The sequence below is a fragment of the Arvicola amphibius genome, chromosome 3, assembly GCF_903992535.2.
Source record: "Arvicola amphibius chromosome 3, mArvAmp1.2, whole genome shotgun sequence".
Taxonomy (NCBI): domain Eukaryota; kingdom Metazoa; phylum Chordata; class Mammalia; order Rodentia; family Cricetidae; genus Arvicola; species Arvicola amphibius.
In genome coordinates this window covers 113,262,809-113,285,688 of record NC_052049.1, presented here as the reverse complement: position 1 = coordinate 113,285,688, position 22,880 = coordinate 113,262,809, and the positions used below count along the sequence as shown (strand labels likewise).

General features: G+C 46.8%; 1 protein-coding gene across 1 annotated transcript in view; it reads right to left on the bottom strand.

Annotated features, from left to right (window-relative positions):
* Positions 1–332: 332 nt before the first annotated feature.
* Positions 333–22,880, bottom strand: part of Smim35 (small integral membrane protein 35) — a 38,730-nt gene continuing 16,182 nt past the window's right edge. Inside the window, exons 2-5 of the mRNA XM_042054785.1 lie at positions 10,808–10,924; positions 9,630–9,663; positions 8,456–8,589; positions 333–3,307 (exon numbers count right to left, since the gene is read on the bottom strand). Of these exons, the coding sequence (XP_041910719.1) occupies positions 8,490–8,589; positions 9,630–9,663; positions 10,808–10,898 (225 nt within the window). The 5' untranslated portion in view covers positions 10,899–10,924 and the 3' untranslated portion in view covers positions 333–3,307; positions 8,456–8,489. The remainder of the gene's footprint in view (positions 3,308–8,455; positions 8,590–9,629; positions 9,664–10,807; positions 10,925–22,880) is intronic.

Here is a 22,880-nt window from a genome sequence, read left to right as displayed (position 1 = left end):
TTGAAGCCAACCCACAACTTAAAATTAAGTGTATTGCTATTAATGAGAAGGCCTATGGTGCCTCTCACTGACAGAGTGATCTGAACTTTGTTGGATTTCCCATAAATCTCCAAACAGGGTGCTGGGACTCTGTAAACACTGATGAGAAAGGACTGGGTAGGATGGAATTCATGTTCATAAAAGGTGACTCTGGCCAAAGCACAAGTCATTCAGCAAAGGGAACTGGGCAAAAAACAGGGAGACCTTTATTAAAACCAGCCATTTCTTTTTGGCCGCCCTTTCTTGCCAGCCCAGTGTTCCATTCCTTTAGCAGTTACCTTCCACGTGCCAGATGTGAGATTCAGCCTTCGCTCCATGGAGCTGATTGTCTGGATATGAAGGGAAACGCCAAGCATTTGAGTACTAACGGGTGTTGCCATCTGTGATAAGTGCCATGAAAGAAACCAGTATCCTGCACCAGGGATGAGGCCAGGAGTAGATAAGCAGGGTGAGAAGCTGCCTTCGCTCTGGCTATGGGAGAGCACCTAGCAACGGGGAAGGGCTTTAACCAGAAGCATGCTGGCAGCTGGGAAACTGAGGATCACTGTTCTAGCTCATCCAGCTCCCGCTGGGGGCCTCTTCCTTGTCTACAGGAAACTTGGAGCTATACCACCCATGATGGAAATAGACTCGGGTCTCTTCCTTTTATGAAGATACTAATCCCATCATGAAGCTCCATCCCCATCACATTAGAGGTTAGGACTTCAACATTGAGGGGTGGGCGGGGACACCAACAATTAATCTATATGGATGTGTGTGTGTGTGTGTGTGTGTGTGTGTATTGAGCGAGGGCAATGGGAATCAAGAAGGAACAAATTCAAATGACAATACAGAGAAAGGAAGACAGGACAACAGGCTGGATAGAAAGAAAGAAAGAGTCAAGTGTTAAGCGCCACTTGAACCTGATAAAGAGCAGTGCATGGCATGGGTACAAAAGGGACAACATGGTGTGGCCAGGACAGAGATGTTGGGGACCTAGAAGATTCTGAGCTTCGGCTCAATGGTCGTATTTCATTCAGAGGGAAGATATTTAAGTAGCTCTCAGGATAGTCCTGGCACTGGATTAGGGCTTAGGACTGGGCATTTTGAGGCAAGTGCTCTGTGTTCTCTATGAGCTTGCATCGTGGGTGGATCTGTCGTCATGGCACAGAGATGAGAAGACAGGTCTGGAGAGGACTTCTAACTTGCTAGCTCTAGGAAAGGCGGGCAGCCATTCTATTGGCCTACAGTGTCTAGAACCATGCCTGAGCTCAGCATGTGCACCTCAGACCCCAGCCAGCAGCCTCGGGGATCTTCAGACAGCCACAGCCCATAACCGGGGGTGACATAACAGTCAAGTATTCCCTGTAGTGAATTATCCCATCCACAGAGTTGAGGGACTCTGGAGTGAGCATGAGCGGGGAAGGGCAGACATAGTGCCACCCACCATCCTCCTTCCCTTCGTAAGCAGCTCTTTAGAAGAGCAGCCCCATTCACGGACTACACTCTACACACAGTATGCTTGATGCCTGCGTGGGCTGCACCTTACAGCCCTGCAGCCTCTCTGCAGGAACTCACCACCCCTCAACACAACAATTCTCATCTTTAGCGACTGTCCAGAATCCCCCAAAAATGCATTCATGGGGGGCCCCAGCAACTCCTGTTTCCACAACTGCCAATCCACATTCATTTCTCCAATGCCTCCAGAGGGGTTAAAGTGGTTTACTCCTCATGTCTCCAAATTGGAGTCACCATTTTCTTCTTAATTCCGATCGTCTCTACTGGTTCCCAGAATTCAGAATGGTTAATAATAACCCCACGCACACAGCCAAGGGGATCTTGCAGATTTTGCCTAATGGAAAAGGGACCATTATATGGCCTGGCCTCTTTGGTGGTCTTGCAGCTATCCCAATCTGCTTCTTCCATGCCTGTCCATCTGGAGTCTTCATCAGCCCTCTCTGGTACCACTTGCCATAGCCTCCTAGTCAGGTTTGTTTGTTGTTTGTTGTTTTCCCTCCAGCATCCCTTGTCACTAAATAATCTCAGCTGTCTACTGAGCTGAAGGATTGAAATTGCAAATTTGAGCTTTGAGTTCTACTGGCCAACTTGTAAGACAACACTCAAAGCCTCTGCTCAGAAGCTTCTTCAGAACCACCCTCCTGGCTCCTGTCCCTTCTGATTTCTTCCCTTTCACACCCTCACCGCTCCTCCCCTCCAGCCCTCACATCCACCTGCCTTCCCCCCCAACAAACTGCGCTGCTCATGCCTCTGGCCTTCTATTCATGCCAGTTCCTCAGTCCCAGAAGCTCTTCTTCCACTTCGCTGGTCCAAGGTTGCCCACGTGTCCTCTGCAAAGCAACCCCTTGGCCGCTCAGACCCTGAGTGTGCTTCCAACATGTGGCTTGTCACGATGGGGCCACCCTGGGAAGATGAAATGGGAAGTGTGAAGTCTCACTTTTGGTGCCCTCCACACCTGCAGTAGTATGAGACACCTGGTAGGTGCTGGGTGCACTCAGGTGTGTGATATAGTAACTACGCTAAGTGGAGGTGGAAAGGCTCAGACATGGAGTCCGTGACAGGCCGTAGAAGATCTGGGCCCAGGATACAAGGCTAGCGAAGAGCCAGCATAGGTAATATAGCCACGGCTCTAGACCCTGGGATGATGTGGAGTGTGGGAGGCAGGGCAAACACACGGTATCTGTTCACTCAGGCTGAACAACTACTACAGCAAGATCCAACAAGACTAACCAGCTACCACAGCAAGGTCCACTAAGAAGAGCTAACCAGCTACCACAGCAAGGTCCACTAAGATTAACCAAGGACCACAGCAAGACTATTAGGCTGGAGAGGTCCCAAGAGCATCCCCAGGGAAAGGAAAGCCCGCTTCCCTGGGTTCTAGGCATGAGCTATTCTTTCAAAGGAGTCTGTATGGACCTGAGCCTTTGGGTCTGTCAGGTGGGGATAGTCCTGAAGCTGACTCTTTTCCTTAGTCCTCTGGGCCCACAACTTTCATGCAAGGTCCTTTAGCCAGCACTCATTCCAGCTCGCTGGCCGCAGGAACTCCTCTTGATTGATCTCTGTGCCGTCTACGCCCAATCAATGGTAGTGCAGAGTAATGAGTGCTCAATAAACGTTCAGTGCATAAATGAATGCATGAATGAGTAGAACTTTTCCATTCATGTCCAGGAAGCATTTGAATGCAGGTGGAAGCAGTCGAGAAGCATCGAGATGATTATGACGGTCATGGAAGACTGAGCAAAGCAGGTGCTTGGGAGACGTTAGTCTGAACCTAGAAGAGAGAGAGGGAGAGAGAGGGGGAGTTATAGGTAACTCTGGGTGGAAGCGCGATTTCAGGTTTGCCGTCCTCTCCTCTTAGTAACACGATTCTATAATTATTCCCTTCCTGCTTTCTTCACCCTACTATGTGTTGCGGGACTTGGGACTGCAGACCGAACAGGAGACATAAAGTAAGAGAATACATCCAGGAGACAAGGCAAAGAGGCCTGCAAACATTCAGCATGCATTCACCCATTCTTTGGGCAAACATTCATCGGGTACCCACCATGCCAAACCTCCCTAGATTGTGACAGGCAGCTAGACAAGACCCTCCTGGCTGGCTCAATTCTGCATACATGTGTGTGCACACAGATACACAGACACACACAAACACACACACACACACACACACACACACAGAATGTCCATTCACCTCCCCACCACCACCCTCACCCCAGCATGGTGAAACCAAATTTACCCACTGGGAAGTACCTTCACAGCTGGAAGAAGCCTCAAAGCTCTCAAAGCCAATGGCAGCCTTACATAAACAAGGTCTCTGGAGCCCAGAGAGCCTCAACCCAGTCCAGAAGAAGAACTGGGCTTAGAATAGAAACCGAGAGACTTCTTCCATTTCTCACACACCCTTCTCCCAGCAGTCCTCTGCTGGTATCTGAGAAATCCTACCCAAGGCTTCGGGGAGGGGAAGCCAAGCCCATGGCTCTGCAAGAGACGGAAGGAGAGAAGCGTACGGGAGAGCGGGAAGGGCAGAGCCCACTATGGCTTTGGCCTCCTCCAGCACAGCTTCACTTATTGTTTTGCTGCTCGTCTGGGCAGACAAAACATTTTCACTTCTGGTCCCCAAGTGTGAGAATTCACCAGGCCACTAGCTTCCTGTTTTGTATCAGCTTTTGCTCAAACATCACCAATTCTAGCTGGGTTTTGCTCACTAAGCAGTTTTTAAAAATAATGATGCTTCCATCTGCGCCTGTTTTGGCCTTCTCAAAGCCATGGAGCACTTAGGAAGGGACACCATAGACTGTGGTCTTCTAGGTCCTGTCACCTGACCTCATCTGCTGGCACTGGCTTGGGGCACGGCCATGCAGACTCATAGAAGACGCTATGGTTTTGCCCATGTGTTAGGCGGTCCTGTGGTAGGAAAGCTCTCCCTCTGTGTGCTCCCTTCTCTAGAAATGTATCTGATCGCACACACAGGGCGGGATGTGGTTGAAGGCGGGCTGGAGAAGAGGTGACAAGCGTTAAGCTTTAAAAAGAGCACCAGGCACGGAGCAGGCTTGGAGCAATGTGCGAGATGCCTTCGAGAGACCGAGGAATCCTTTCACTCCGTGTCCTGAGAAGTTCCTGCCTATGGCCAGAAGCACACACGGCACAACAGGGAACATGGAAGAGACTTAAAGCCTAACTATGTTTGCATGAAGTGCTTATGAATCAGGAGAGATTCAGTCCATCTCCAGCCATGGGGCCTAGTCCAGTAGCTGGAGGAGTAGAGAAACTTGGATAGATGGATGGATGGATGGATGGATGGATGGATGGATGGATGGATGGATGCATTGAAATCATGAAGCCATGAAAACCAGAGAGTAATTATAAGTAAAACCAGAAGAGAACAAGGCCTGTGAGTCTTGAAGAAGGCTCCCGGATGGTGTGAGACATGAGCCAGAAGGAAGAATGGGCAGAATGTGGTGATTTGAAAAATCAAAGAAAGACTAAAAAGAAAAAAGAAGACCAGGAAGTTGGTGAGTGAGAAACTCAGAGCTGAGATAATCCTGGGGAGGCCTGATCCCTGAAAGCCTCAGCCATCACCGTGAGGAGTTAGTATCTCACTGGAGGGAGGAGCCAGTTTCTTAGACGCTAGGCATCAGAGAGTAGCTGCCCCTTGACGTGACGCTCCAAGCCAGCACCCCAGGATTTAAGCAAAGTAAATTCTACTCCACCTGAGTATCTATTTCCCCAGCCTCTGTTTCCCTACCTGTGAGGCTGAAGTAAGACTGGGTACCTGGAGCCCCTGCCCTGATCAGTATGTGCCCAACAAATGTGAGTATTTGCCTTTCAGACGCTGACTAGTTGGGATTGATCTAGGCTTCAATCCCCCCAGATCTCTGCAAGACACGGGGAAAACTGGATAGTAGTTAGAGCCCCAGATGCCTGGCATCAAGGGGTCTCAGCACCAGCTTGTAACAGCCAGCTCCTAAATCTGAGTTGACACTTTATATAGTGATTGCATCCTTTAACTATCTACTGGGCAGCGTTAGGGTGCCCAGGCCACTGGTGTAAGAGATTAGTTATTAGTAGACAGGGGAAGAGTCAAGAGAACCTTCAAGAAAATAATCTTATCTCTTGCTTTCCCAGTGCTGAAATACATGCCCATATAAGTGTTGTGATCAGCCTTACGGCCACACAGCACCACGCGACAGAATTAGACCCAGATCCTTTTATACAATGATCAGTCCTTACCCTGATAAGCCCTGAGGTGAGGCTGTGTCCCCGAGGGCACAGGTTCTGCTCAGACTACACTACAGTCAGTGAGTGCTGGGCAGTCCTGGGCAAAAGCATGCTACCTCTCTGACTCCCTCAGTCTTCCTGTGTGTAAAATGGGCCAATAATAATCTCTGTGTCACAGGGTGGCCACAAGGTTCAAAATGTGAAGCTTGCATGAAAGCCATCCGGTCATCCTCAGGCTGCTAGACATCCTTTTCCAGAATGAGGCAGCCCGCTGTTTCTTCCCCAACCAATTCTAATCCATAGTAAGCTGACTTTACTTCATTTGACGGGTTGCTAGAGACCTCTGGCTACAAAGGGCTCATCCAGGTTGGGGAGGAAACATGGCCATCAACAATAGAGACCAAAATGAATGATGTCTAGTCTTGAGTCCTGGGGTGAGTCTCAGGAAAGACAAGGGATGAGGGCCACAGAGTCTGGGTGTGGACAGGACGGTTGGGGTGCGGGACAAGAGGACATTCTAGGCTGGCACAGCCCTGGGAAGGATATTGAAGAAGAGCGGGGAAACAGAAACTGCAGCCCACAGCACAGCAGGCTCTCCAGTGGGGCACAGAAGGAAAGGGGAGGAGGCAGAAGGACTGGGGAGGCCCTGGCACGGTCAAGGATCTGACTGCCCCGTCAGTGCCCTGCCTCGCAGACCTGTTGCTTGGTTTCTAGTCCATTTCTGAGAAAGCTCGAATCTACCCTTTCACAGCCTTCAACAAAGGACTCCTAGGGCAGAGCCACTGTTCAGGACGAAGAAAACTGCTATGCCATGGGCCTGCGGAAGTAAGGAGAACAAGGGCACATAAAGGGAACACAGAGAGCGTCAGCAAGCTCAGAAAGAGGAAGCAGTTCTCTCTCGTTTCTGCTTCTGGGCATGGGAAATACCCGCTATTCTCCCAGCCTTCAGCAGCTGTCCTTGTCCTCACCTGAAGCCACACCACCTGGGCCAGGGACTACCTAGGGCTCCAGTCTTATCATCCTTTCAAGTTTCTAGGAGGTTTCTGAGTCCTGGGCATCTCCAGGGCACCCGATAGGCCCCATAGACATGCCAATTGTAGCAGATATTGAGGCTGCATAACCTGTGAGTTCAAAAGTGGGGTCCAGCCTGCAGAGCCAGTATCCAAGGAAGAGGGTAGGCAAAGACAACAGGCTCTCCTTTCCCTGTCTCTCCCAATTCTTTGAGGAAGGGAGAGGATCCAAAGCTATGAAGGGTCCCTTTCTACATGTTTGGTGCATTATATCCAAGCCCATCTGAGCTGGGAATAAAAGCCCCTCCTAGACCCTGGCAGGAAGCAGGAAGGACCTGCCAAGCCTGGTTCATTCCTTTCTCCACAGTCTGCTATAGGCCAAAGAGAGATTAGAGTAACAAAAAACAAAAAACACAGGAACTTCAGCAAAAAATGAGGTTAAGGAGAGCAAATATGGCCAGAGCTCCCCTTGCTTTCTCTGTTCTGGCCTCAGCATCCTTTAGCCTTGAACTTGGGGCTAGTTGATCCAGTGGCAGGCTTGAGCAGCACAGGCCTCTTCTGTCTCCCTCCAGCCACAGCTGTTCCGCATTCAGCCTCTCTGGATGGAATCACTTTATACCAAATACCTACTGAGCCATGTCTCCTAGCACCAGCTCTGCCTCTCTCCAGTAAGTCACAGGCAGAGGAGGAAGTGATGACATGTTCTACAGTCCTTGTCCATAGCCGCTTTGTTCAGCCTCAGACAGCTCCCCACTGCTCCAGACCTCCATTGCTTTCCGCTACATGGGGTTGGCTTTACACAGGACAGCAGAGACCAGGGGATAGACCCACCCTGAGCCCCGTGCCCACCCCAGTTCAGGGGCCTAAACGGGGAAATGGTTTCTCATTGTTCTGGTCATGTGTAGTGGGCACTGAGTGTCACTAGGGGGAGAACCAATCAGAGGGAGACAGCCATGGTGGGGAAGGGTGGAAAATGGCCAAACCAAACACAGAGATTGAAAGGTCAAGATAAAGACCCAAGGTCATCCTTCAAGGAAGTTTGTCACTGATGGAAAAGTTAAAAACCATTTCTGAAATCACTCCTCTAACCACAGAACTCCCTAATGAAAATGACTGGCTCTCCAGCCCCTGGTAGCAACTTTACAGAATGAAATGGCAGAAGATTCCACATGACAATCTACTCTGTGGAGTCTGGGGGCCCTTTCCATTCTGGGCTGCATAAGAGAGGAGAAGGAGGGCAAGCCTGGCTATGATTCCTGAGACTCTCTCTCCTGGAATACAGGTCTTCAACCCTGGGGCACAGTTTCTTCTCCAAGTCCTTGAGAAAACTGCTAGGGATAGTCAGGCCCAACTCTACGAGGGCTGTCAGAGGACCCAGAGAGGGCTCCTCATTCTCCATCCTTAGGGCCAGGCAAGGCTTTCTGAGCCCAGGAAAACTGAAAAGAGCTTATGATGACTCAGGAGCCTTTTTCTGGCATAAAGAGAAGAGATGCTAAAAAGAGAAGATGGCTTGAGAAGAGAAGGGCTTTGCTATGCCATCAATCTTGCCTGGCTCTCCCAGGAAAGAGTAGAAGGACTGAGTGATGTGTTTGTGTTATGAATGGTCCTTGGTGCTGGGCTTGACGGCCTGGACCCTCTTAAGAGCTTACGTAAACATCAGGCCCCACTGAGAAGTCTGTCCTCCTACTCACCTCTCCTGACCTCCAGAGGCTAGATGCATCTCTATCAGACTCTTTCATTGGAGAACTTCATGTAGCCACCATCTGGACTGCTCATGTGGCCACTGATGGTGAAGGGTGGCCCCACTTCCAAATCCTTCAGGTTCCTGAGACAGAGTTCCAATAAAGTGGTTGAAACTGAGAACTTGGCCTCTCCCTGGGACCTGCCGCCCTAAGCTAGAACCTACAGAGTGGTTCCTAGAAATAGGGCAATCTTTAGGTCACTGACTCGTTGACTTATCTTTCCAACGAAGACTCAGCTCATCTCTCAGGGACAGATGAGAAGCAGGCCTGCCCTATGGCAGAGAATAGGGAGGTGATGTACCCCCAAGAGGTCTTCCTGACTTCTCTTCCTTTAATTCATGACTTCCTTTGATTGTTCTTCTTTTTTGAATCCCATACTGTGCCCAAGATTGTATTTTTTGCAATCAGGCTTGTCTCCAGCATTGACAGTGAGATGCTTAGGGACAGAGACTATGCCAAGCCATCTTTGTATTCTTGGAAATAAATACCATAAAACTTGCTATAATAAAACTTTTCTTAATAAATAATAAACGGGTGGGTGAGTGGATGGATGGATAGACGAGTAGTGTGTAGGTGAACATGGATGATACACACATGCTTGGACAAGTGCACGGATGCATATGTGCATCTATGAAATCAGAAGTGCATGGATGCATCTATGCATTTGGGATGAGTAGTGGGGGTTGACGGGTGGATAAGTAGAGTAGGTGTGTGATGCATAGATGAATTGGTAGGTAGTGGTGTGGGTTGATGGGTAGATTGATGACTAAGTGCGTAGGTGGGTAGGTTATGGATGGCTAGATGAATGGTAAGTGTATGGATGAATGAGAGGGTAGGCAAGTTTGCACATGAGTGGATGAGTGGCTAGATGGATGAATGCATGGGTGGCGTGGTCTTTGCCTGAGAGTGAATGCTGAGATGGTTGCTATCATCAGGGCCTCACATGGTGCTGTCTCTAGGCACGTTTGACTCTGAGAATGTTTCTAAATGGAGTATTTCTGCTTTGCTTAGGAGAGAGCCAGGGAAGGGAAGCAGTAAGTTCCATTTCTGTCTCTTAATTCTTTTTTTCACTATATTTAGCCCCCAGTGCTAGCCCACCCAGACCTGTCTTGGATCTACTCACCGGATCTGGTATAAGTTGAAGACAAAATTAGGCCCTGAGAAGACAAGCAGAAAAGAGAGTTAGGATCTCCAGAAAAGAGAGTTATCATCTCTCTGGGAACAGCTGGTGCTTCCCCCTCACCTGCTCAAAGGATAAACAGGCTGACCATGGGGTGTTGTGGGGGAGCTCTCAAGACCCTTCATGGTCCTTACAAAAGGAGCCCTGATTACCCTAGGAAGGAAGCACTTCTAGATAGAGCCCCCCTAACAACCAGACCTAGGCTTCATCCCAGCTCCATGTTCCAACCCTGTAATTTTCACCACATATCCCTGTCTGCTTCAGTAATGGAAGCTGAGGGGTGACGATGTCACTCAGCTGGGAGAGTACTTCTCTTGCATATTAAAGCCCTGGGTTCCTTCCCCAACATAGCCTAAACTAGGTGTGGTAGTGTACAGCTGCAATCCTAGCACATGGGAGGTAGAGGCAAGAAGATCAGAAGTTCAAGGTATTCTTAGACTATAGGTAATCCAAGGCCAGCCTGGGCTAGAGGCTATCTCAAAAACAAAAATGTAGGCTGCAGTTGAACCTGATGACACTTGACTAAATTCCCAGAACTCACTAGACTGAGGGAGGCAGGAAGATGGAGAGTTTGAGGAAAGCCTGGTATCCATATCAAGACCATATAAAAATAGGGGAAAATAGAATAACTTCTTCATGGTGTGGAATTATAAAACTACATACCAAGGGAAAGGGCGTTGGGACTTGGTAGATGCTCAATAGATGCACACTTCATGGACACAACACACAGACATCGATGGGGGGTGAAGGGAATGACAGGGAACACCAGCAGACCCACAGACAGAGACTGACACATAAGGAACCAGCTTGGCACCCTGGCCTTCCAGGCGTTGCCCTTGGTCTTGGGGAGTTCAGAAAAATAGAAGCTGGCTGCTTCCTTCAGTGGGAGGGGCCTCCATTCCCTCGATAAAGACCCCACCCCCCATCCGAGCCCCACTTCAGCTGCTCAGACAAATCTTCAACCACTGCAACCGTCAGAGGAAATATTTTTGCATCCCTCTCTGCTGAAAGGCTTGCCACCCCGCCCAACCTTGCCAGCTCATAATCTGATCTGATGATCTACTGGTGAGGAAGGGCAAAGCAGAACTTGGGGCTGTTTGGCATGGGTGGGGCTCACTCACCATCCCAGCAGTATCCACGCTGGTACCACTTGGCCAAGCTGTAGCCGAGGATGGACACAAGCAGCAGTGACAGTCCCACTCCGAGGATCATGCCCAGTGAGTTGATGGATTCCTCACCTGCAGAGAAGCCATGCATCTTCACATACACTGCACCAAAGCCCTGCCCACCTTACAACTTCCCTCCTCTTCGTCCCACCGGGATCAAAGAAAAAGTCCTCCAGAATCCTGCCAGGCTAAGCTGGCTGCTTCAGCCCAACCTGCTGTGGAGGGAATATCTGATACCTGAATTTTGAAACTGCATTCATGTGATAGCTTCAGCATGTTGATCCAAAGGCACAACACCCCTCTGGCAACGGATATTTCAAGAATTGGGGAGATTCCTGAAATCATGGGCATTCTACTTAATAGAAGATGCTCTGCCTTCTTAGAGAAGAGCCTGGAAGGCTTAGCCTCAGCATGATCTTGGTGGCCAGGAGACCCCCAAGAACACAGTCCACAGGCTGCCAGGTCTCTTTCCCTTTTGCAAAGCCCATGTACCCAGTGTACCCAAAGAGCACTCTGCATGCACTTTGCTCTTGCTCCTTCTTCCCTTTTGTGGTCTGAACTCTCTGCTAAATTTATATATTATTTGTAAGGCTAAACCAAGAGCAGGAGACAAAGAGTGGTTGGAAGTGTACAGGGAAATGAGAGGACAGAGCAGAAACAGATGAGTGGCCAGGTTCTGAGGCTGATGGTGGGTACACCACAAGGCAGCTCATTTGTGCCAGGGCAGGGGAGGAAAGGCAAGCTGTTGAAATAGGATGGAAAAATAGAAGGACTCCCCGTGTCCATGGCCTGAGGGCAGAGGCTCTAGGGATGTCGCCACAAGTCTGGGAAGTGTGTTGGTTGAGCATAGACCTTGGAAGCAGGCTAGTGCTTGAAGTCCAGCCCCATTGCCTATATAAGGTGGGAGCCATTAGTCCCTTTATCCTTCTAGATTTCGCAGTTCTGATGGATTATTATTATGGATTACAGTATACAAAATGCACAGTTATTGGAACAATTATTCCCATGTCAGAAAAAGAGGACACTTAGGATCAGACCTGGCACACACCATGTGCTCAATAGATATTAATGATATTGTTATTGTTCTCATCATTATCATCATCAGATCCATCAAATATGCAAGAATTATCAATCTAGCACTTCACGGCTTGCTACCCAAGCCAATTTCCCAAGCTCCTTGATCGTTCTTCCCAGTAAAATAGCCAGGTTAAAGCTAGATATGGGACCACTTAGGAGGAAGAGACAGGTGGGTCTCTGTGAGTTTAAGGCAATACTGGTCTATATACTGAGTTCTAGACCAGCCAGAGGTACATAATGAGAACCTGTCAAAACAAGAAAAGACAGGTTATTATTCTCTACCTCTGAAGATAAAATGGTTGTCAAATGCAGAAAGAAGGGGGGTCTCGCTTTCTAGTCATTTCTGACACTGGAGAAGGACAGTCAAGAAGCTTCTGCAGAAGCTCAGACATGTGGTAAACACCAGAGGAAACCCAAACCAGTAACCAAGGTGAACACAGAAGCAAGGTCATTGTCCTAGGTTGCTTTCTGTTGCTGTGATAGAAGACTCTGACCAAAAGAATTTTAGGTGAGTAAAGGTATTTGACTTTTACTTCCAGGTCACAGTTCATCACTGAGGGAAGTTAGGGCAGGCACTCAAGCAGAAAAACCATGGAGGAATGCTGTGTATGAGCTCATTCACAGATTCTGCTTAGCTTTCTTAGACATCCCAGGTCTAGGGATGCTTCTGCCCACAGTGGGCTGGTCCCACCCACATCAATCGTCAAGCAAGACAATCTCTCATTGATATGGCCACAAGCCAATCTGATCTGGAGTTTCTCCCCCCCCCCCCATTGAGTCTCCCACAGATGACTCTGGGCTGTTATCAGGGTGACAGGTGAAGCAAACTAGCACCGTCACCTATGAGAGAGAGGAAAGAGATTCTAGAAGCTCTTTAATAACTAAGGGCTGGTGACAAGAGCAGAGGCGCAGGACCACCCGTCATGGGTTAGTAGCACTAGCGGTGACTCTTGAAGCAGGATTTTGAAGGGTTTTATCAAAGAAAGGTGACCAGAAATAGAAAACACTAGAAGGAAAGCACGAATAGGGTAGTCACTGGCCTGAGCTCGGAGGCAAGGGAAGGAGGCTCCAGTTCTGTCTATGCCTCCTTTGCCCCACCCCCGTTTGTGCCTTCTGAGATTGCTTGCAGAAACACTAATTACTCTGATTTACTCTCTCAATTTTTCCAGTCTGCTCATTTAATAGACATTCCTTACTTAGTCTCCTCTTCATGCCCTTACATTTTTACCATAAAATATTCCTGCTGTAGCCATATAGAATAGCACGGTAAGCAACACTGAGCTAACTTCTAATTACCAAAGATCATAAAATCGTGCCACTCTTGCTTATTAAAGATCTCAAGCAGAGAGCATAACTGGTCAATGGGCTGAGAACAAGGCCTGTGAGTACTCAGCCCTCGGTGGGACGTCTTTATCAGACCCTTAGTCAGCCAGCTGAAGAGAACACTGTCTTCTGGGTACGGTGTGGCTGTTGGTCTCATAAATTCATAGCAGCTGTGGTCACCTACACAAGACCTGGGCGAGAACCAAGGCAGCCAAAGTTCTAGTGAGGATGGGGAAGGGCCTCCCCAGGTCCCACTCCCAACTGAGGAGCTGCTGGCAGTTGGTAGTTGCTGGAGAAGGAAAACCTGTTCTCCTGTGGGGATGTGGACACTGGTGGGTCGCCCATGCTCCAAGGGCATGTCTATAAGGGCAGCACTAACTAGACTTAGTGACTTATTAGAAGAGAAAAGGGGGCATGAAGTTGAGAGGCAGATGTGACGGCAGAATGCCAGGGAGTTGGAGGGGGAGATGGGGGAGCAATATATCAGATTTCATTCTATACAAGAATGAAATTCTCTGAGAATAATTTCTCTTGAGAGCCCACTTTTAGACTAGCCCTTCCTTCTTTTCCACTTAAGTAATCTCTCTCCCAAATTCGGCATTTATCTTTCCTGTCCATATTTAAAAAGATATCCCTTCATAATTTTTACATAAATTGTATAAAATACACTATAGGGCCATTTCCACTCCAGTCATTGTGGAATAATGAGGACCAGATTTGCTTTTGGTTTTTCGAGACGATTTTTCTGTGTAGCCCTGGCTGTCCTAGAACTCACCTTGTAGACCAGACTGGCCTCAGACTCACAGAGATCTACCTGCTGAGTGCTGGGTTTAGAGGGATATGCCAGATTTCCTTTTCATCTTAAATGACCAGAACTCCAAATAAAGTGTATAATGGGCAAGATGGGCTCTATACTTCCTGGGAGAAGAATGTGAAACGAGGAACACCACTCTACATCTGAGTGTGGGCATATGACCAACTACCCCATGCTCCTGCCACCACGCCTCCACAGCCGTGATAGACTGAATGATCACTCTGCATCCGGGTGTGGACATATGACCAACTACCCTGTTGGGGACTGTGGACCCCTAGACCCTGAATTTCCTGTGACCCCTTTGCCTGCTGGAGTAAACAATTTGTTATGCTTTGCAGCTGCTTTGAACAAAACAACTTGTTTTCCTGTGTTTGCAGCTGCTCTAAGCACAAGACCCTGATGGCAGGTGAGTGGTTTCTGGTGGCTTGCAGCTGAAGGATCCCGAGAGCTATGGCATGCCCATTGGTCATAAGGCACCATATAAGCTGCCCTAGAACACAATAAATAAACTTGGAATTCTTGGGGAATTCAAGGATGATCCGTTTCTCTCTCTGTATTTGTGTGTGTCAATCTCCAGCCCCTTACCCGGCTCACAAACCGTACCATACCCTAGTGCATAGTGCAGGCAGCATGCTGCGGGACAATAGTGCACATAGTAGCACAGACGCTACACTTCCCCATGCTCCCATCACCATGCCTCCACAGCCATGACAGACTATGAACAATCACTCTGCATCCGGGTGTAGACACATGACCAACTGCCCCATGCTCCCGCCACCCTCCACAGCCATGACAGACTCAGACCGTAACCTAAAATAAACCCTCTGCCTCGCTCCAGCTGTTCTTGCTGGGTGTTTTGACACAGCCATGAGAAAGCAGACGACCCACTCACTCTGCTTTCCATACGGATGCAGAAATAATGCAATAACCAAAGAAGAGGCAGCGAGGGAGAGCGCAGATCCCATCTCCATCTCCCTGCAAGCTTACATTTTATTAGCAGGTGCACATATGGTTTTAATGACAGGAAAATGAAGAGTTTTCTAGGAAGTGGAATTAAACACCATTTTTATTTTTCTGCATTCAAAAAATTTAACCAAGGATCAGCCCTCGTCAGGTCAGATTTTGAGCAATTTTAACGGCAGAAAGCCTTCGCCCAGTGTTTACTTAGGCTTTCTTTAGCATTTTTATTACACTCAAGTGTGTGTGCCCACATATGCTTCAGTATACATATAGAGATCAAAAGACAACTTTCTTCCTTCCACCATGTACGTCTGGGAATTGAACTTGGGTCATCAGACTTGGCAACAAGAACAGGTAGGTACCTTCACCTGCCAAACCATTATGGCAACCCTAATATAAGGTTTTTAATTTAAAACTCTGTATCGTCTTTAAGGCTGTTATTTCAGGATCACAGAGCTGAGAAAGTCTTTATTATCATAGGTGTATTTCTTTATTTCTATTTTTAGCCAAACTTCAGCCTATGACCTGTAGGAGATCTGTCTGTCTCTTTCTGTCTCTGTCTCTGTCTCTGTGTGTATCTCTCTATCTGTCTCTCTCTCTCTCTCTCTCTCTCTCTCTCTCTGTGTGTGTGTGTGTGTGTGTGTGTGTGTGTGTGTAAGTCTGAATGTGGAAACCAGAAAACAACCTTTGATATCATTTTAAAGGTACAGTTCAGCTCACACTACGTTTTGTTATTGCTTGAGACCAGTTTTCATGGGCCTGAAGCACACTGAGCAGTCTAGGCTGGCTGGCCAGCAAGACTTAGGGCTCTGTCTGTCTTCACCTCCCTCCCCAGCACTGGGATTACAAGTGCCGACCTCCATGCCCAGTTCTCTTGACATAGGTCTTAGAGATGGGGGCTCAGGTCCTCAGACTTGCAAGGCAAACATTTTGTGAGATGAGCCATTTCCCCAGCCCCTGCGGTGATTACTTTTAATTGTCACTGTCTCACTCTTTATTTCCTGTCCTACGGTTTCCACGTAAGTTAAAACAAGCTCAAGGGTCACAAGGTCAAAAGTGAAAATGGAGACGCTCTACAATTACCAGGCTACTTGTCACACGTATGACAAGGAGAAGAGAGCCCACCACCTTACGATGGCACAGCCCCAAAGACAGGATGTCCCTTGGAATACGTGTCCATCGGGCTGCCAGCTGATAACCAGGCTGTGACTATGACTGGAAGTGAGGAGCTTCCCTCTGAAATTCATATTTTGCTCTGTATCCACCTGAGCTCTCAGCAACACCTGTGGATGCCTTTAGCGCCACAAGACATCCTGCACCCAGGGAGCATTTGTCCTCATGCTCAAAGGGTTTGAAGGGAGCTCTCATGTTCCAAGCTCTGTGCCCAGTCTACACTAGGCAGAGAGTGGTCATGGCAGAGGAGTCCTGACTTCATGAAGCATGGTCTGTGGGAAGCCAGTTAGTTAACCACTCTAGGGATCATAGTTGTTTGCCGAAGAAGTACAGCGGATCAGAGTCCCAGTGGAACAGGGGAACTGACTAGTCTAGGATGCCAGAAAAGAGCACCCTGAGTGTGACGCATAGGCAAGGCCAAGAAGATAATGTGAATTTTTTAAAAAAGTGTGGAGCAGCAACATTTATATCCAGAAAACAGCATGGACTAAAGCTGGAATAGAAATAATGGACAATTAAAAATATTGAAAGACTAGTGTGTGAGGCTGGAGCATACCCTGATGTGGGGTTAGGGTATGGAGTAGGGCTGGGTGTGGAATGGGGCTGGTGTGGAGTGCAGTGTGGCTGGTGTGGAGTGCAGTGTGGCTGGTGTGGAGTGTGGCTGGTGTGCAGTATTGCTGGTGTGGTGTGGAGTGTGGCCAGTGTGCAGTGTGGCTGGTGTGCAGTGTGGCTGGTGTGGAGTGCAGTGTGGCTGGTGTGGAGTGGGACTGGTGTGGAGTTTGGATGGTGTGGTGTGCAGTGTGGCTGGTGTGGTGTGCAGTGTGGCTGTTGTGAAATGTAGCTGTTGTGGAGTGCAGTGTGGCTGGTGTGCAGTGTGGCTGGTGTGCAGTGTTGCTGATATGGTGTGGAGTGTGGCTGGTGTGCAGTGTGGCTGGTGTGCAGTGTGGCTGGTGTGGAGTGCAGTGTGGCTGTTGTGAAATGTGGCTGTTGTGGAGTGCAGTGTGGCTGGTGTGCAGTGTGGCTGGTGTGCAGTGTTGCTGATATGGTGTGGAGTGTGGCTGGTGTGCAGTGTGGCTGGTGTGGAGTGCAGTGTGGCTGGTGTCGAGTGGGACTGGTGTGGAGTTTGGATGGTGTGGTATGCAGTGTGGCTGGTGTGGTGTGCAGTGTGGCTGGTGTGGTGTGCAGTGTGGCTGGTGTGGAATAGGGCACAGATTGGGGGATGAGAACAAGATGAAGAAATTATCTCATCCAGCCTGTGGTCTAAGAGAAGCAGTTCTGCTTGTGGAAAGCAGAACTTTTTTTTTTATTTTGGTCCAATGTCAGGACCAAACGTGACCTTTCTAAAACTTACTCTAGCTGCTGTGTGTAGAATAAATTCAGGCAGAAAAGAGTGAGGGGTCTCAGTAGAAGGAAAGAGCAAATGATAAATTGACCTTGTGTGGTTACCTTAAGACAGGATACATGGATCAACTGTCAAGTGACCAGATGCCTGGCAGGTGGCTTTAGTGGCAGGAGGATTCCACCTTAATCAGGTAGCTAGGAAGCAGGGTCAGTCCAAAGAATCTTAACAGCTTGAGGATAAAGTGGAGGTAGGAAAGGAAGGGGAGAGAAGGGGGGGAATTAAATTTTAAAACTAAACACAAGCCGGGCAGTAGTGGCGCATGCCTTTGATCCCAGTACTCGGGAGGCAGAGGCAGGCAGATCTCTGTGAGTTTGAGACCAGCCTGATCTACAAGAGCTAATTCCAGGACAGGCTACAGAGAAACCCTGTCTCCAAAATGAAAAACAAACAAACAAAAAAAACTAAACACAATTCAAAATTTAAAAGATAGAAGAAGGATAAGTGGGAGAGAAGGAGGAGGAGGAAGAGGAGGAGGTGAGGAAGAGGAGAAAGAAGGAGGGAAAAAGAGGAGGAAAAGGAGGAGGAAAAGGAGGGGGAGGAAAAGGAGGAGAAGGAAAAGGAGGGGGAGAAGAAAGGGGAGGAAGCAGGGGAGGAGGAGGAAGAGAGATAAGATTCTGGCACAAAAACATGAAGATTTTTTTGCTCAAAGTGAAACAGATAAGACTTAATTTTTTAAATAACCATTTAAAGCCAACAGGCAAACATCTATCCTAGAAGATTTGCGAGGATTTAGTGAGAAAGGCAAGGATCTCCAACCTCCATTTCAGCTCAACAAAGTGGAGACTCCACCCAGACTGAACAGAACTTGCTGTGTGCAGTGACAGCTGCAAGCCCTGGAAGGGAAGGAGCCTGGACCCAAAGCCTCTGCTGCACATGAAGAATGCTCTGTCCCTATTAAAGGAGGAAGAAGGGAATAAAGCCAATGCACTCAAAAGATGGGCAACCAGACTACAAGAATGGCTGAATGTTGGATTTAGTAGAAAAAAATCTTTAGTCACCGCAATTATGCGTCCAGAGCTAAAGTAAGATAGGATTAAAGAAGTAAAGGAAATTGAGTATGGGGGACACCTGAAGTCTTGGCACTACCGGAGACCTGTGGAGGCTGGGGCATGAGGATCATTTTTCTGCCGGAGTTTGAGGTTATGCCCAGCGACACAATCAATTCTGGCTGGGCTGTGGTGGCACACACCTTTAATCCCAGCACTTAGGAGGCAGAGGCAGGTGGATCTCTGTGAGTTCGAGGCCAGCCTGGACTACAGAGTGAGTTCCAGGACAGCTAGAGCTGTTACACAGAGAAACCCTCTCTTGAAAAACTGGGGGGGGGGGCAGAGACAGAGACAGAGAGACAGAGAGAGGAGAAACCCTCTCTTGGAAAACCAGAAAGAGAGAGAGAGAGAACTAAAATTCTGTCTTGAAAATACAGAATCCGGAGCCAGGAGAAAAAAAAAGCCAGAATAAGAAAGCTTGAAGCAAGCCAAATGACAAGCAGGAAATCATGATGTGAACAGCCAGAGAAATTGAGGCACTAGTATCAAATGTAGAAGTGGTGTTATAATGGAGGAAGAGAGAAAAGACCAAAGGAAATACTCAGAAAATTATACAAAACTTCTGAAACTTATTTTAAAAATACTAATAAGTTACACACCCAAAAACCCCAAGTAAGAGATTTGCAAATAAACAAATACTTGCAAAACAATGCTAAAAAATCAAAGATGAGGGAGAAATAAAAGCAGTGAGAAGACAGCTGGGGACTCACAAGGGGGCAAGGCCCATGGGATGAGCAGCTACTTCTGGGTAGAAACAGCAGAATTCAGAGGTATGGTGCCCAAAAGAAACCCCCATCAGCAAGAACCCCACAGTTGGCAAAGCTGTCTTTTGATAATGAAAACAAAATTAAGATAAAACCTTTCAAGATTAAAAAAAAAATACTGGATGTGTTGCTAGCTGCTCTACTGTATACAAGTTAATGAAAGACTTTCTTCAGGCTGAGAGCAAATGATCCTGCACGATCATTTGAATACACACAACGCAGCTCTACAGTGTAGTAGTTATTACTTCTGTCTTACATAGAGAAGGACCTGGGTTCAAGCCTCAGGAGAACCAGGTGCTGAACTACTAGTCTTGGATTCAGAGTATAGCTCAGTGATTAAGCACTTGTGTGAAGTAGCATGAACACACACACCCTACAAGCATTGATAAAGATAATTCTGTAACTTTTGTATCAATGTACATTTCTCCGTCCTTCATAGGTATAGAAAGCAATTGCATGAAACATTACATGTAGTAGAATGTTGGGGTTGTAACAGATGAGAACACACTTGTCACTAAATAGCACAAAGGAAGTGGATGGTTGCAAAGTAGTGTAGAGACAACTATGACTGCAGCGGACGAATAATTATAGATTAGAGATATAGAGGAGCAGCAATCACTGCAATCAAAGTGATATAAATCTCAAGCTAATTCTGATAAGATAAATGCGTGTGTGTATGTGTGTTTCTAAGGTCATCCCTAGAAGAAACACATCCTAGAAAGAATCTGGGGAGATGTCTCAGTGAGTAAAATGCATGAGCACCTGAGTTTGAGCCTCCAGAACCAAAGTTAATAAATAAACAAATAAAAGCTGGTAGCTAGCTAAGAACCTGTGGCTGGAGAGTCATTGGCCCTAGAGGAGAACCTATTACTACTATTCTGCTAATACACATACTGCCAACTGACCTCTAGACACTCACATGGGAACACATTGATTAGCCCAGCCCTCAACCCTCATCAGAGAGGTTTCATTCTGCAGTGGGCGGCCACTCACACAGAGGCTCACACACAATGAATGAGTAGCTGTGGAGTGATCAGTTCTTAGTGGGATATCTATATCACACTCCCTCCCCACGTGGCTCAGGAAACACTAACAAAGATGGGATGGAAAGATCATAAGATCCAGAGGTTGGGGGAAATGCGGTAAAAAAGTGTTTTTTGGACATGACATGGCTGTTATGGATAATTGTCAGGAAAAAGCTAAACAAAGGAGATTAGATTCAGGGGTCTTGTTCTGAAAAGAAAAGGGGGATATAGAAATAATAGGATGAAAGAGTAGGTTATTGAATCTACTTTAATCTAAAAAAAACAACTATTAATCTCAATATTTTATATTGGTATGGGTTTTAGTTTATTGATATAAATTTAAGGTTAATTTTGTTATACTATATGTATATTTCTATTATTGTTTAAGGTATTGTGCTTATACAGTTCAATTAAAAATGTAATGTATAATTAAGAAATACAGAATCACAAAAATACAGTTACACATTTGTAATATTCCAACTTGTAGCCATGTTAGTTAGGTTTTCTAGATATACAAAGATATATTTCGGATAGATAGGTAATCTTCAAACATCAAAGATCCACAGAATATGGCATTTAAGATGTTTTAATAACATAAGGTTTGTTTTTGTTTGCTGTTTTTTTTTAAATGATGATACATGTCTGCTCCTGGCAGCGCCAATCTACTACAGAGAAGATGATAGGTATCAAAAAAAAAGTCCATATGGAGTTTACTTTCTTTGTGGCAAAAATCTGCCCTTCCTTGACTTCTGACAGTATGCTATCCAAATTGGACAAGCAGGCACAAAAGAAAATTTCTGCAATTTCTTGGTTTTGAAAGTTGTCTACACTGCACTTCCTGTTTACTCAGGTAATATTATTTCCTTCTTAAGTCTCTGATGATATTTAAGACTAGATAATTATATAGTTTTCCTTCTCAAATTCAGAAAAGAAGCTCACAAAAAAGGTGTAAAGTATATAAGGTTGAGAGACAAAAAGTTTTGGGTTAGTAAGACAGGTTAGGATAGAAGGTGAAAGTACCTACAACACTTTGAACTCACCAAGATAGGATAGATAACGGAGTATTTTCTCTGAATCTGTCACATGCTAATGGACTAGACATTGTTAATGTAATTATTGTTTAAATATATTTGTATATAGTTTTTATTTGTATATATAGTTTGTATATTTGTACTTACTACATATAGTTTTACTATGTTAGTTAAAACCTTTGCCTTTTATTTAGACAAAAGGGGGAAAATGTGTGATATTTTGATTGTGTTCTGACAAATAGAGCTTGCTTGGAGTCAGAGGGCAGAGGCAGGAACTAGCTGATCATAGAGGCTTGTAGGACTGTAGAGAGAGAAGACAGGAAGTATTAAAGCAGGGTGACCAAGCTAAAGATGATGGGAAGGAGATGGAAGGGGTCAGGGTTACTAGCCAGATGCAGAGGGAGCAGGAACTGAACATGCCATGCTAATAAAGGCACTACAATGTGGCAGAGCATAAATTAGGACTATGTTAACTTAAAATATAAGAGCTAGTTAGTAATAAGCCTGAGCTATTGATCAAGCATTTGTAATTAATGTAAACCTCAGAGTGTTTATTTGAGAACTGATGGCAGGACACAAAACCATTGCACTCACAAACACAGAAAAGCTGTGGTTCCCTACACAACACTAGCAAAAGATAAAACCAGTCTTCGTTCCACCCTTAGCTGGAGTGTGTTGACAGCTGAAGGCTGCCAGGATCAGGAGAGTTAGCTTTCTTCAGTGGAGTGGTGCATGGTAGGCTGCCCATGCTCCAGCGGATGACCCCACACCCGTGCACATACAGACAGCACTGACTGTATTCTGTAAATCATGAGAAAAGGACATGGGAGGAGGATGTGGGGGAGGTCAGGGTCTGACAAGAGTTAGAGTTGGAGCAGAGGGGGGTGAATATTATCGAAATATGCTGTATACATCTATGAAATTCTACAAGAATAAAGTTTTTTAAAATAAATGTCTTTTTTATTTTTTAAAATAAAAAGATTTATTTATTTATTAAGCACACAGTGTTCAGCCTCCATGTGTGCCTGCAGGCCAGAAGAGGGCACCAGATCTCATTACAGATGGTTGTGAGCCACCATGTGGTTGCTGGAAATTGAACTCAGGACCTCTGGAAGGGCAGTCAGTGCTCTTAACCTCTGAGCCATCTCTCCAGCCCAAGAATAAAGTTTTTAAAGAAAAAAGGTGGATATGATGGTGTGTGCACTGGGAGACAAAGACAAGAAGAGACCATGAGCTTGCTGGACAGCTAGGCTATCCAAATAGTGAACTCCAGGTTCAGTGAGAGACCCTGTGTCAGAGAGAAAGAGAGGGGAAGAGAAGATAGGGATGGGGAGGGATGGAGGGGTAAGAGAGAGAGGGAGGGAGAAACGGAGGGAGAGAGAGGGAGAGGGAGAGGGGAGGAGAGGGAGAGGG